Source organism: Triturus cristatus, chromosome 3_2, assembly GCF_964204655.1.
Source record: "Triturus cristatus chromosome 3_2, aTriCri1.1, whole genome shotgun sequence".
Lineage (NCBI taxonomy): Eukaryota > Metazoa > Chordata > Amphibia > Caudata > Salamandridae > Triturus > Triturus cristatus.
The window spans coordinates 473,709,649-473,722,127 of record NC_140584.1 but is presented as its reverse complement, the minus strand read 5'-3'; the positions used below and the strand labels follow the sequence as shown (position 1 = coordinate 473,722,127).

Here is a 12,479-nt window from a genome sequence, read left to right as displayed (position 1 = left end):
GTGGAAAAGTAGATGTACAAGAGCCATGGCTGCCAACGAAAATTTGAAAACATCTGGAACAGTTGGGGCACAGGGCACATACAAGAGATTACATAGAGGCACTCGGCTGGGTTAAATTAGTTCAGAGGCCAGACAGTGGAGGGGGTAGCTAGGAACACCGATAAGGGCACACGTACGTATTTGTATTACAATTGCTTTACTTAATCGTTGGGTGCGGGAGGTCTGGGGATGATTGGGGAATGTACGGGGTGCAACATTATACAACGACAAAGTACGGTTGTTAGGTCATTTTCCCCCCAAAAAAATGGATAGGCACAACAATTCAAATGATGAAGCATTGAGAGACATTCATAAATGTAGGCATGACACAAATGGCAAGGGTAATGCTACTGTGTCAGCAGAAGCACAGCAGCTTAAAATATAATAGTGTGTGTATAGCATCACAAGCTTGTGATTCGCTGTTGACTTCCAAGTCTGTGTTATTGTAAAGAAAGCCAACTCTGTTTTTTTTCTTGGCTGTGCTGGACATTTGGTGAGGTTTAAACCCTTGGCAGGTTGTGATTTAGGTAATTCAAGTCTGTGAGAAAGTGCCCTCTTTCTTGCATGGTATGCCCCCACTTTTTGCTAAATTGCTGATGTTCTTTGACTGAGTGTGCCCAGGGCTCCTGCTAATCAGGTACCCAGGGCCCAAGTTCCTTCCCTAAAACTGCATTGAAGCCAAAACCCAATTGGCCTCTCTGGCCACATGTCAGCCCCTGGTAAATGGTACCACAGGTACCCAGGGCACTGTGACCAGAGAAGGCCTCTAAAGGCTGCAGCACTTATTGTGCCACCCTCAGAGGCCCTGTACCCTGACACTCACACACTGCCTTTGCAGACTGAGTGCCTTGGTGCAGAAAAAAGTGAAGAGTCGACCTGGCACACATCCCTGTGTGCCATGCCCACAAACCACTGCCCTGGCATACATCAGTCACCCCTCTAGCTGGGTGCCCTATGCCAGTGGTGAGTGTACAGGTGTATGAGCCCTGTACCCCCTCAGTGGTCAAATCCCTTCCTGGGCACTGTAAGTGCAGTGCTGCTATTAAAGAGTATATGATGCTGGGTGTTTGTCTTTACGAACTCCACAGCACCAGAATGGCTACATTGAAGACTGGGAAGTTTGGTATGAAACTTCTCAGCACATTAAGCCCACACTGATGCCAGTGTGGGATTTAATGTAAAATGCACAACAGAGGGCATCTTAGAGATGCCCCCTGAAATTCGACCAACTACTAGTGACCCGACTGAGTGGCTGCATAGGCTGCCACCACCAGACATGTTTCTGGACCCCTGGGTCGAGAGTCTGGTGCTTTCGGGGGCCTGAAACAATTAACACCCTGTAACAAGGTGCCATTTGTTGAACACTGTCCTCTGATACTGCCTTACTGCTTCACCAAGCTACCACTTTAGAGAGTAAGGTTCTATCTAACTTTAACCTCTGCCTACCTCTGGAGACTCTTGGACTCTATACACACTGTACCTCACTTTGGTGCAGTATATATAGAACCAGTTTCTTACAAAGGCCACCCACTTAACCAACATCAATGAAGGTGTAAAATATAAAAGGGAGAACAATTTCAAAATAAAATTATAATCTGTGTAGATTAGAAATTAAAATGGAAAAAATGGTGGAATCGGATATATTTTGAAAAACTGGTGAAATTATTGAGACCTGAAGGACATCAAAGGACCCTTGTAAATGATGATTGAGAAGGAAGAAACTAGATGAATTGTGTTGTAGTGTCGCTTAGCTTGTATTTCATGACTGACAGTGTTAAAAAGCACTCACAGGTACAGAAGAACTTGAGTGTGAATACTTTAGCGCACAAGCAGGAAGAGATAATCCAGGAAATCACCAGGAACTCCTAAAGGTTTGATTTTTTTTTTTTAGTTTCAGTAAAACTCTGCATAATTAAAATAGAGTACTTAAAAGTATTGACTTGTTGAATTACAAAGAGTATGGATAATGTAGCTTCTACAGATAATAATACTTTCCTGAAACCTACAACTAGCCCAGTTATAAATTCCTAATTTACTCATCTCAACTCATCTAGCTCTGCTGCATTTGACAGTTAACCTCAGCATTGTTGACTTTAGCATGGTGAAGTGAGCCCTCACTACTTCCACTTCTGTCATCTTGAGGTCACACTACATATTTTTACATTCCCAGAAGCATCTGTAACCCTGACAGAAAATAAAGCTGCTACGATAGGTGGAAAGCTTAAGCGTATCACTTACATTCAGCAAATTCTGTCATGTGTCTCTCCAAATATGTACGAGCGGACTGTGAACGAGCTCCTATAGACATGGCTTTGCAGTCAAAATAGTTAGCAGAGGGGCATGTTTGGAAAATATGAGGCCCCATATCCTGGAGAAAAAAAGAAGCATAGAGTAGTTGGCTGGCTTGTAGACATTTAGTTATATTAGATTGTGGAGATAACTAAATTAATGTAAGCATTTGTATTTTACATAAACTGCTCCTTCTAAAAATTACGAACCACAAATCTTTAAGTGCATGAATATGATACAGAAGATAAACGCTTCAGCATCATATTCATGCACTTAGAGCAATACAGCAAATTCAGGTATCAAGGACGTAAAACAGTAGTGAAGAAAAACGAATATCTGATAGAAAAATACAACAGACATTCTATGTTCAGCTAGTCCACACAACAACTAATATACGCATCATGTGATTGATGCTGAAATTAGTTGAGTTTATGCACAAACTAGAACAGCAAACCAGGAATCCAATAGTGGATTTCAGAAAACTATATTTATTAATGTATTTAGGAAAAAATAATTGTGTATCTATTCAGAAAATAGCACAATGAGCTGCAGTTCAGAAGTATAATCTCCCTAAATAGGAAAGAACACTATTAGCCTTTATCCTCATCTATCTATCTATGTATTTGGCAGTGGAGCCCTGTACAGGGATCTCACCATACCATGAGGCTTTAGACCACAACACAAAGGGAATGAGACTATCTTTATTTATATTATCTTAAATATACAATGCACATCAGGCCAATCCAAGGCACAAAGGATTTCTTTAACCATAAATAGGCTGCTATTAAGAGGATCAGTTCATTTTGTAAGATCACAGACCAATCAGATGAATTGCCAACTCCAGATTCTGTTGACACTTGCGCCTTTTGCCACCAAACACCTTTAGGATCACATTTCTTACCCAATCAAAATAAAACTGTTCTGTGTTGGATTAGAATTTGAAAACAGGCTAATAGCACAATAAGTTCCATTGTACTGTAATTTTAAAATGGATGCACAAAAATCATGTTAAAATTTACATGAAAAATAAAGTGTGGTCAATCAAATTATAACTTAAGTATTTGCAACAATAGAGAAAGAGGTACTACAGAGACTGGTGTGCTTACGTCAAAACCAGCTATCAATAATCCCACACCATATGGTCTTCTTCCATAGCGCTGTGTTGGTATTTGCGTTTCTAAAAAAAGGCTTGTTAAGGAATATCCATTCAAGCAAGCATGTAGTGTGAAAATATATATATATATACACACACACACACACACACACACACACACATACAAAGGTTAAGAATAAGTTAAAGTTAGGAAAACTGTAATACTTTTTATACAAAACTCATTTAAACTACACTTAATCTTAAGTTATAATATAGTTATAATTTGCACCCCACCCAAAACTTACTATGTGTTGTGCACCTCTGTGTAGTGTTGGGAACTCACAAACCAGACTACATGAACTGTAACTTGCCCTGCTACCATGCACAGTGTTCTCATAAATTATGCCATGAGTGATGCTTTGAATACTTGGATTTAACGTGGTATAAGTGATGTAATATGAAACGTTATAAGCTGTGCGTGGGGGAGATGTAAGTTATAGTTCATGTTGTCTGCCTACTAAACTAAACTCTTATCAAATGTTCCGGCTTGTGAAAATGCCTTAGTTCTGCCGTCAGCATTGAGTGACCATAGTATAGTCGGTACGACAGTGGTTTTGATTTACCCTGCACTGAATCCGGGGAACTCCGGACTGGGTATGGCCCTTTTTAACAAAGCAAATGGACGTTCCTTTTGGACATCAAAATATATGGCTGAGGTCAGTTTGAAAATTAAGAGGGCTTACACAGAGCAGTCGGGATATGTTCCTGACAAAACCATTCAGTGTTTTGAGGCCCAAATGGAAGAGATTCGCAATTTAAGCTCTAGCTCGGTAAGCCCTAGTATGTCTAAACAGGGCACATACTCTTTGAAAATATTAAATCAAGAAACTAATCGATTAGTTTGAAAACAGCATTTACAGTTCTCTATGGGTCATCAGCAGGAAATAAATCGCCTTAAATGAGTAAGAAGTCGCCGTAAACTCAGTGAAAGGAGAAGGGATTACGATTTTAAGTGGATTGGCTTGAGAGAAGCTGCAAGGGCCAAAGACTCTAGAAAGTACTGGCGCTTGATAGCAGAATATTGCGACTCAAGGCAGAAGGCTCTACCTATTTCGATCCCAGAGAAGGACTGAGTGGATTAGATCTCCCTATTATATAAGAACTATAGTCCAGTCGTTCCTGTGACGATTGGAGTGGATGAGTCCTCTTTTTCAGTATTTGGTCGTTCTTCATGGGAGTATTTAGTGAGGTTTATAAAGAACGCTAGACCATATGGCGCGCAAGTTCCGGACAGAATTCCGATCGTGTTAATTAAAAAGGAGGCGGTTGCCTAGGGAGCTCTTCTTGCCCCGCAGTTGCTTTCGAAGTGGGATACTCTCCCTTTCTTGGAAGGGGAGTGTTGTAGTCCCTTTGTATACAAAATGTCCCAAAACTTCTCCATCCAGCTTCAGACAGATTACTCGGCTGGATGCTTCCGGGAAATTATTTGCTAAAGGCATCCTCTGTCATCTGCAACAAATGGGCCCATGACCAGAATATCATACCTCCAGAACAAGCCGGTTTCAGAAAGAAACATAGTACTCTGGATAACATTGCGATCCTCCAGACTATTGTAGAGAAATAGGTCTTTTTAATGGGGCATGCCACTCTATACTGCATTTATTGATTTATCCACAGCATTTGACAAAGTGGACCGCCAAACGCTGTGGAGAAAGCTCCTTAGACTGGGTGTCCCACATCACCTTCTGGGACTCATCATAGAATTGCACTCAGATACCTGGTGTCCGGTTTTAATGGGAGGGTCGCTGGGATTCTCCATAAGATTAGAACACATAATGGGCTTAAGCAGGGTTGCCGGCTGGCCCTTCTCTAGTTTTCTTTATATAGATCTTGTCTTGCCGGCGCCTTAAATTTGGTGGGGGGGGGGGATGCCCCCAGAATTGGTACAATGTCCGTTGGCTCCCAATGATTTGCGGATGAAGTGGCCATCCTTGATTTAACACCGATTGGCTTGCAACGTCATCTGGAAGCCTTGACCAAATATGCCAAAGCAAATTTTTTGAAACTTAAAATCGCCAAAAGTAAGATCTTGGTCTTCCGTAAGAAAGGGCTCAGAATAAAGAGGCGATACCAGTGGATGTTGGGGTCTGAAAAACTGGAAATGGTTGATTCCTATTTTTATCTTGGAAAGGTCTTTTTAAAAAAACAGGCAAGATATAGAGCATATTAAACTCTGTGTGTGCAAAGCTGTTTCCCAGGCTAGTGCACTGAACAGATTCTACAGAATCTGCGGGAGATGCCACTTTGGCCATGTTTTGTCAATGTTCAGGGTTAAAATCCCCCCTGCTCTGTCCTATGCTGCTGAGGTGCTGGATATGAGCCTTTTGTTTTCCTTCGCTAAGGATGAAGATCGAATCCTGCACCAATACTGTAACCTAAACTCTTTGGCCGTCCCCCCGATGCTTTACATCTTGAACTAGGCTTACTCTCCTCATTTATCTTATCCATGGCAGCGGTTTCAAGGGGGGGGGGGGGGGGGGAGAGAGGGTACACTTAGGGCTGACTTGAGAGTGGAACTTTTTGTTAAGCTGAAAGAACAAATCGACAATTTTTAGGTCCTTTTAGTGAGCAAATGATCAATTTAGGCTTAGCTGGAACACGGACTCCCCCATGCCAAAGTCTGTATTGAAGCGGTTTATAAAGAAGTCTGTGATCTCCATTAGCTTGGCCAGAGATATTGCTTTAAGCCAGCACAAGTTGCGCAACAAGGTGGTTTGTGGGAGCGCACTGGGGTACAAACCACAGCCCTATTTAACTTGGAACTTACCTCACGGCATTAGAAGGCTGATGCTCTTGTTGAGACTCTATTTGTTGTACTTCAATTTATTTAAGGAAATGCATTTCTTGTTTTATTTGTAGTGTGTAATTTTGTGGAGCTCCATAGGACATCCATATCATAGTAAACTTGAATAACTAATAACAGACTAACAGTCCATGCATCTTCTTGAAACTTTACATATGAGTATACCTAAATCTCTAAATATATTAGAACGGTTTGTAGTTCTTGAAAACGTTATTCCATTTGGTGTGGTGAGAAGAAAATAAAGATTTGGCAATCACTGTCCAGAGATATTAATGGGAGTTAGGTTTTAAAATGTATATAGTGGTTTTAGGTATATATGAATATATTGTAAACAATTTGTGCATATATTCTTGTAACTGTGATGAAGTCCAAAGGGGAAGAAACGTGTTGGCTATGGCTAAAATCAAACCAATTTTATCAGAAGATGAAAATGAATATGCTACTTACCAGTATGCATCTGTTCTTGGCATGTAGGGCTACTGACATTCATATCTGTGCATAGATCGCCGCCTAGTGTTGGGTCCGGATGTTTGCACGTTGTTGTCCTGGAAGAGTCTTCGAAGTATCCTGGGATAGGTGACTCCTCCCCTGGACTACAGTGCGCATGGGCATCCTCTCCATCCTCAGATTGTTTTTCGCCATTGTGGCAGTGATGGAGTAGATACAGAAAGTGATTACCATGCTTTACAGTAATTCTGAGAGCTGCAGCTGCTACAGGCGCCGGGGAGGAGGGAGGGCGATATGAATGTCAGCAGCCCTACATGCCAAGAACAGATGCATACTGGTAAGTAGCATATTCAGTTCGAGGAATGTGGGCTGCTGAATTCATATCTGTGCATAGAATATATAGCAGTGCCCTCTTATTAGCGGCGGCTACCAGTGCCAGCTGTAGCGGTCTGAAAAAGAGTTTTGAGAACAGCCTGTCCTACAGCTGCCTGCTGTTTTGATTGCACATCTACACAATAGTGTTTGGTAAATGTATGTGTAGTGGACCAGGTGGCTGCTCTACAGATATCATGCAAAGGAATGTTTCCCAGGAAAGCCATGGAGGCCCCTAACTTACGTGTTGAGTGGGCTCGTGGGGGAATCGTTAAAGTGCGTTTAGCCTTTTGATAGCAAATTTGAATACATTTAACGATCCATCTGGCTATACCTGCTTTGGAGATAGCGTTACCTTTGTGGTGTGGGGCAAAGGCAACGAAAAGTTGTTTTGTTTTCCTAAAGGGTTTGGTCCTGTCGATGTAATACATGAGAGCCCTCTTTACATCTAGTGTATGGAGTGCCCTTTCTGCGACAGTCTGTGGGTTTTGAAAGAAAACAGGCAGTTCAATGGTTTGATTCATGTGGAACTGTGATACCACCTTGGGCATGAATTTGGGGTTGGTACGTAGTACGACCCTGTTGGCGTGAACCTGTATAAACGGTTCTTGGATGGTTAGTGCCTGGAGTTCACTAACTCTTCGTAAAGAAGTTATCGCTACTAGGAAAGCTACTTTCCAGGTAAGGAATTGAATCTCGCATGAGTGTAGAGGTTCAAAGGGTGGACCCATCAGGCGTGCGAGGACCAAGTTTAGGTTCCACATTGGAGCTGGTGGGTGGCTAGGTGGAATGACTCGTTTGAGTCCTTCCAAGAATGCTTTGATGGCAGGCACTCTGAATAGAGAGAGGTGCTGCCTGGTTTGTAGATAGGCTGATATTGCGGTCAAATGGACACGTATAGGAGGTGTACGCCAGATTGCATCGGTATAGGTGTAATAGGTAACAAACAATGTTTTGAATGGATGCGTCTAGCGGGTTAATGTCATTATTATTGCAATAAATGACGAACCTTTTCCATTTGGCTGCATAGCAAGCTCTGGTAGTGGGTCTCCTGGCCTCCTTAATGATGTCCATACAGTCAGGTGGCAGGTTTAGGTAGCCAAACTCTAGGACTTCAGGAGCCAGATTGCCAGGTTCAGCTGTTGCGGATCTGGGTGCTGAATCTCTCCATGGTTCTGCGTCAAATGCTCGGGTTTGACCCGCAGCCTTTGATGCGGCACCACGGAAAGTTCGAGAAAGGTGGTGTACCACGGCTGGCGTGCCCACGTTGGAGCAACCAGGACGAGTGTCAGTGAGTGTTGTCTGAGTTTGCGTGCCACCAGCGGCATCAGTGGTGCTGGGGGAAAAGCGTACGCAAATCTGCCGGACCAGTTCATCCATATCGCATTGCCCTGCGACTGCGGATGTGGGAACCTGGCGGCAAAGCTTTGGCATTTTGCGTTTTCGCTTGTGGCGAATAGGTCTATCTCTGGATGACCCCACTGCTGGAAGTACGGTTGGAGTACTGATGGGTGTAACTCCCACTCGTGCATCTGGTGGCGGTGTCTGCTGAGCAGATCCGCCACCTGGTTGTCCTTGCCGTGGAGGTGTTCTGCCATGAGGAACATGTTCCTCTGAATGGCCCACTTCCACATGTTCTGAGCCAGATGAGACAACTGTGGAGAGTGTGTTCCTCCCTGCTTCTGTATGTAGTACATGGCGGTCATGTTGTCCGTCCGGATCAACACGACTTTGTTGCACAAGTGTACTTTGAATGCTTTCATTGCGAGGAAGATTGCCATCAATTCCAGAATGTTGATGTGCATCTTCCTTTGTTGTGTTGTCCATAGTCCCTGCACTGTGTAGTTGAGTACATGAGCTCCCCATCCCTGGAGAGACGCGTCCGCTGTCAGTATTATTTGTGGAACAGGCTCTTGGAACGGTCGGCCCTTGCAAAGGTTTTGTGGATTCCACCAATGCAGAGAGTTGTATGCCCGACCGGTCACCAACACTAGGTCTTTCAACTGTCCTTGAGCCTGATTCCACTGACGTGCTAAGCCCTCCTGAAGCGGGCGCATATGTAGTCTCGCGTGTGGGACTATGAAAATGCAGGAGGCCATCATGCCTATCAACTGCATGAACACTCGCGCGGGGAGGGAGTGTTGTGGTTAGAACTTGGAAATCAGCATTTGCATGCTGTTGATTCTCACTAAATTTGGCTGAGCTGTGGCCGCCAGAGTGTCTATAGTCGCACCTAGGTTCTGTTGTACGTGTGCGGGCTGGAGATGGGATTTTGGGTAATTTAGTGAGAACCCCAGACTGTGAAGGAGGTGAATGGTGCGGGACATGTGGCTGGCACATTGCTGGGCTGACTTCGCTTGAACGAGCCAGTCGTCCAGGTAAGGGTAGACCTGTATGTGCTGCCTCCGTAGATGTGCCGCCACAGTAGCTAGGCACTTTGTGAACACCCTGGGTGCTGTTGTCACGCCGAAGGGAAGGACTTTGAATTGGTAGTGCTGCCCCTGAACAGTGAACCTGAGGTATTTCTTGTGTGAGGGGTGAATGGGTATGTGGAAATACGCATCTTTGAGGTCCAGTGTGGCCAGGAAGTCTCCCTGCTTGAGCAGCGGGAGGACTTGCTGTAAAGTGAGCATGTGAAAATGCTCGGAAAGAATGTACTGGTTCAGGGGTCTCAGGTCTAATATAGGTCGAGCGACCCGTCCTTTTTCGGTATTAAAAAGTACCTTGCCCGTGGACGGGTCCGACCTCTATTGCGCCTTTTAGTAGCATACTTTGCACCTCCTGCTGTAAGAGCGTTAAGTGCTCTGAGGACATAGGACGGTTTTTTGGAGGTATTGTGGGTGGAGTTGAGGTTAATTCTAGGCAGTAACCGTATTTGACAATATCTTTGACCCACCTGTCCGTGGTGATGGAGTTCCACGTGGACAGGAACCTTTGTAGCCTTCCCCCGACAGGTGTTATGTGGTCGGGAGGAAGGGAGAGGGCGTCACTGCTTGTTCTTGGGGGAGGACCTGGTGTTGCCGTAGCCGCGTCCTCTGCCCTTTGTGCTGGAGCCACGATATCCACCCCGGGTGTTTTTATCGTAGGTGCTTTGTGTGTTGCCCTTGTTGTATGTTTGCTGTGACCCCTGTCCTCTACCTGCTCCTCTATTTCCGGGGCGACGAATGGAGCCGCTCCGAAAGGACTGCGTTTGTAGGGCCCCCATGGACTTTGCAGTGTCTGTGTCCTTTTTTATTTTCTCTAGGGTGGTGTCAACCTCCGGCCCGAATAAGTAGTCGGGGTTGACAGGTTGGTTGAGGATGTTATTTTGTACCTCAGGTTTGAATCCGGAGATTCGCAACCAGGCGTGTCGTCGCAACATGACGCTAGTGTTTATGGCTCTGGCAGCTGTATCCGCGGCATCCAGTGCACACTTAATGGATGCATTTGTGAGCAGTTGTCCCTCCCTGATGAGGATCTCTGCACCTTCTTTGAATTGGTCAGGGAGATGTTGGAGTAGTTGTTCTAATGTGTCGTAGTGCGCTCGATCGTAGCGAGCGAGGAGCGCCTGAGTATTGGCAATGCGCCATATGTTAGCTGCCTGGGCGGCAACCCGTTTGCCGGAGGTCTCTAGCACCTTGGACTCTTTGTCCGGGGGAGGAGCATCACCTGTTTGCGAGTGTGCCCTCTTGCGAGCATTCGCAACTACAATGGAATCCAGAGGTAACTGGCCTCTAATGTAAGTAGGGTCCCCAGGCGCCGATCTGTATTTCTTGTCGATCCTGGGGTTTATCACTCTTGCCCTGGTGGGTTCTTTGAAGATGTCCTTTGCTGGTTTAAGGACACCTTTCAACATGGGCAGAGTCTTTATATTGCTTTCTGAGGATGCGAAAGTATCCATGAGAAAGTCGTCCTCGACGGTGTCAGAGTGAAGTTGCACCCCATGATTGGCCGCAGCACGTTCAATTAGAGCGTTGAACGCGGCAGTGTCCTCTGTGGGAGATGTTTTTGCTCCATAGAGTTGCGGGTCCTGTGCATCTATAGGTGCACCCGAGTCTACAGGGTCATCCCAAGCTTGATCAGGGTCCTGTTGGCCTTCAGGGTCCATCTCTCCGGGGTAGAGGACTTGGTCGCCCATGTAGTACTCCAAAACATCTGTGTCGGAGTGTGTGGGAGAGAAGGACTGTGGATCCTGGTAGGGGGAATGGAGAGGTTCGTAAAGAACTGGTTCCGAAGCCACTGGCAGCTTTCTCTTAAGCGGGATCCGGAAGGAGTCCAAAGCTGGCTCAGAAGTTATTCTCCTGTTGTGGAGCATCATCCTGTCGGCGTCGATGAGATGTGATGGAGACGTCTCCGCAGGAGAGCGTTCGGCAGGCGTGATCGTGGTGTGGGTGACCCGTATCCTAATTTGGAACAGTTTCGGGGCCGTGGATGGTGGCAGGCCAAAAGTAATGTTGGCCGGTGCCGAAGAGGCTGTTGGAGCTTTTATCGGCTCGGAGCCCGACGTGTCCTGGAGGACTGTTTTGGTGCGTTGCGCAGCAACGGGTCGCACCTGGAGCGCCATCGATTCCTTTGCGCCGACCGGTTCTGTAGAGGCGGGCGTGGACTTCTTCGGCGCCGGTGAGTCATCGAGTCGAGGGGTGGTAATGGCCGTCGACGTCTTCGATGAGTGTGCCTTTGGTGGTGCTGTCAAAGCGGTGTGAGACGCAGCAGGCAGTTTGACCTTTGGGGTCGGAGCCGATTGCGTCGGTGCCGGGAGCCGAGTAAGTTTGTTGGCACCGAAGGTCTTTTTCCGTATGTCGACTCCGACGTCGGCCGCTGCAAGCTCGGCACCGAAGTCTCGTTTGGTGCGCTCGGTGCCGACGGGTTTTGCTGGCGTCGAAGGTGTGGTGGGCCTCGATCCGACCAGCGTCACTTTCGGTTTCGGTTTCAGTTGAACCAATACAGCTTTTGGTTTCGAAGAAGGGAAACCAGCCGGTTTGGATATTAATGGCTGCCCCTGAATGTCCGAGGCCGAGCCAGAGGGCGGGGCCGAAGAACTGCGGGATAGGTCTTGGGTAAGGCCCGAAGGCGATCCCTCGACCGGAGCCATAGACTGGCGCACTGGGATATCCTCAGTCTGTACGGGTAGGCCTTGGTCGTCACCGGAGCTACTCTCTTCGGCCCCTAGGGCCTCATTGTAGTCTCCTACCTCGGTTTCGTCTTCATCTCTGCGAAAGAGTCTTTCTTCAACGTCTTCCGATCCGGAGTCATGTTCGGAAGCGGGACTGGAGGGTAGGTTCTCCACGTCTTCGACATCTTCGGTCTCGGCGCTGAAGATGTCGGCCGGTGCTGCTTGCTGCGCCTCGAGTCTCGCTGCTCGTCGATTCCGGAGAGTCTTCTTGGATCGGAATCGGG

At 46.2% G+C, this 12,479-nt stretch overlaps 1 protein-coding gene across 1 annotated transcript in view; it reads right to left on the bottom strand.

The window, feature by feature from the left end:
* The window catches only part of PSMA1 (proteasome 20S subunit alpha 1), a 146,729-nt gene that overhangs the window by 54,386 nt on the left and 79,864 nt on the right, over positions 1-12,479 (bottom strand). The window contains exons 6-7 of the mRNA XM_085648116.1: positions 3,435-3,505; positions 2,278-2,407 (exon numbers count right to left, since the gene is read on the bottom strand). Of these exons, the coding sequence (XP_085504242.1) occupies positions 2,278-2,407; positions 3,435-3,505 (201 nt within the window). The remainder of the gene's footprint in view (positions 1-2,277; positions 2,408-3,434; positions 3,506-12,479) is intronic.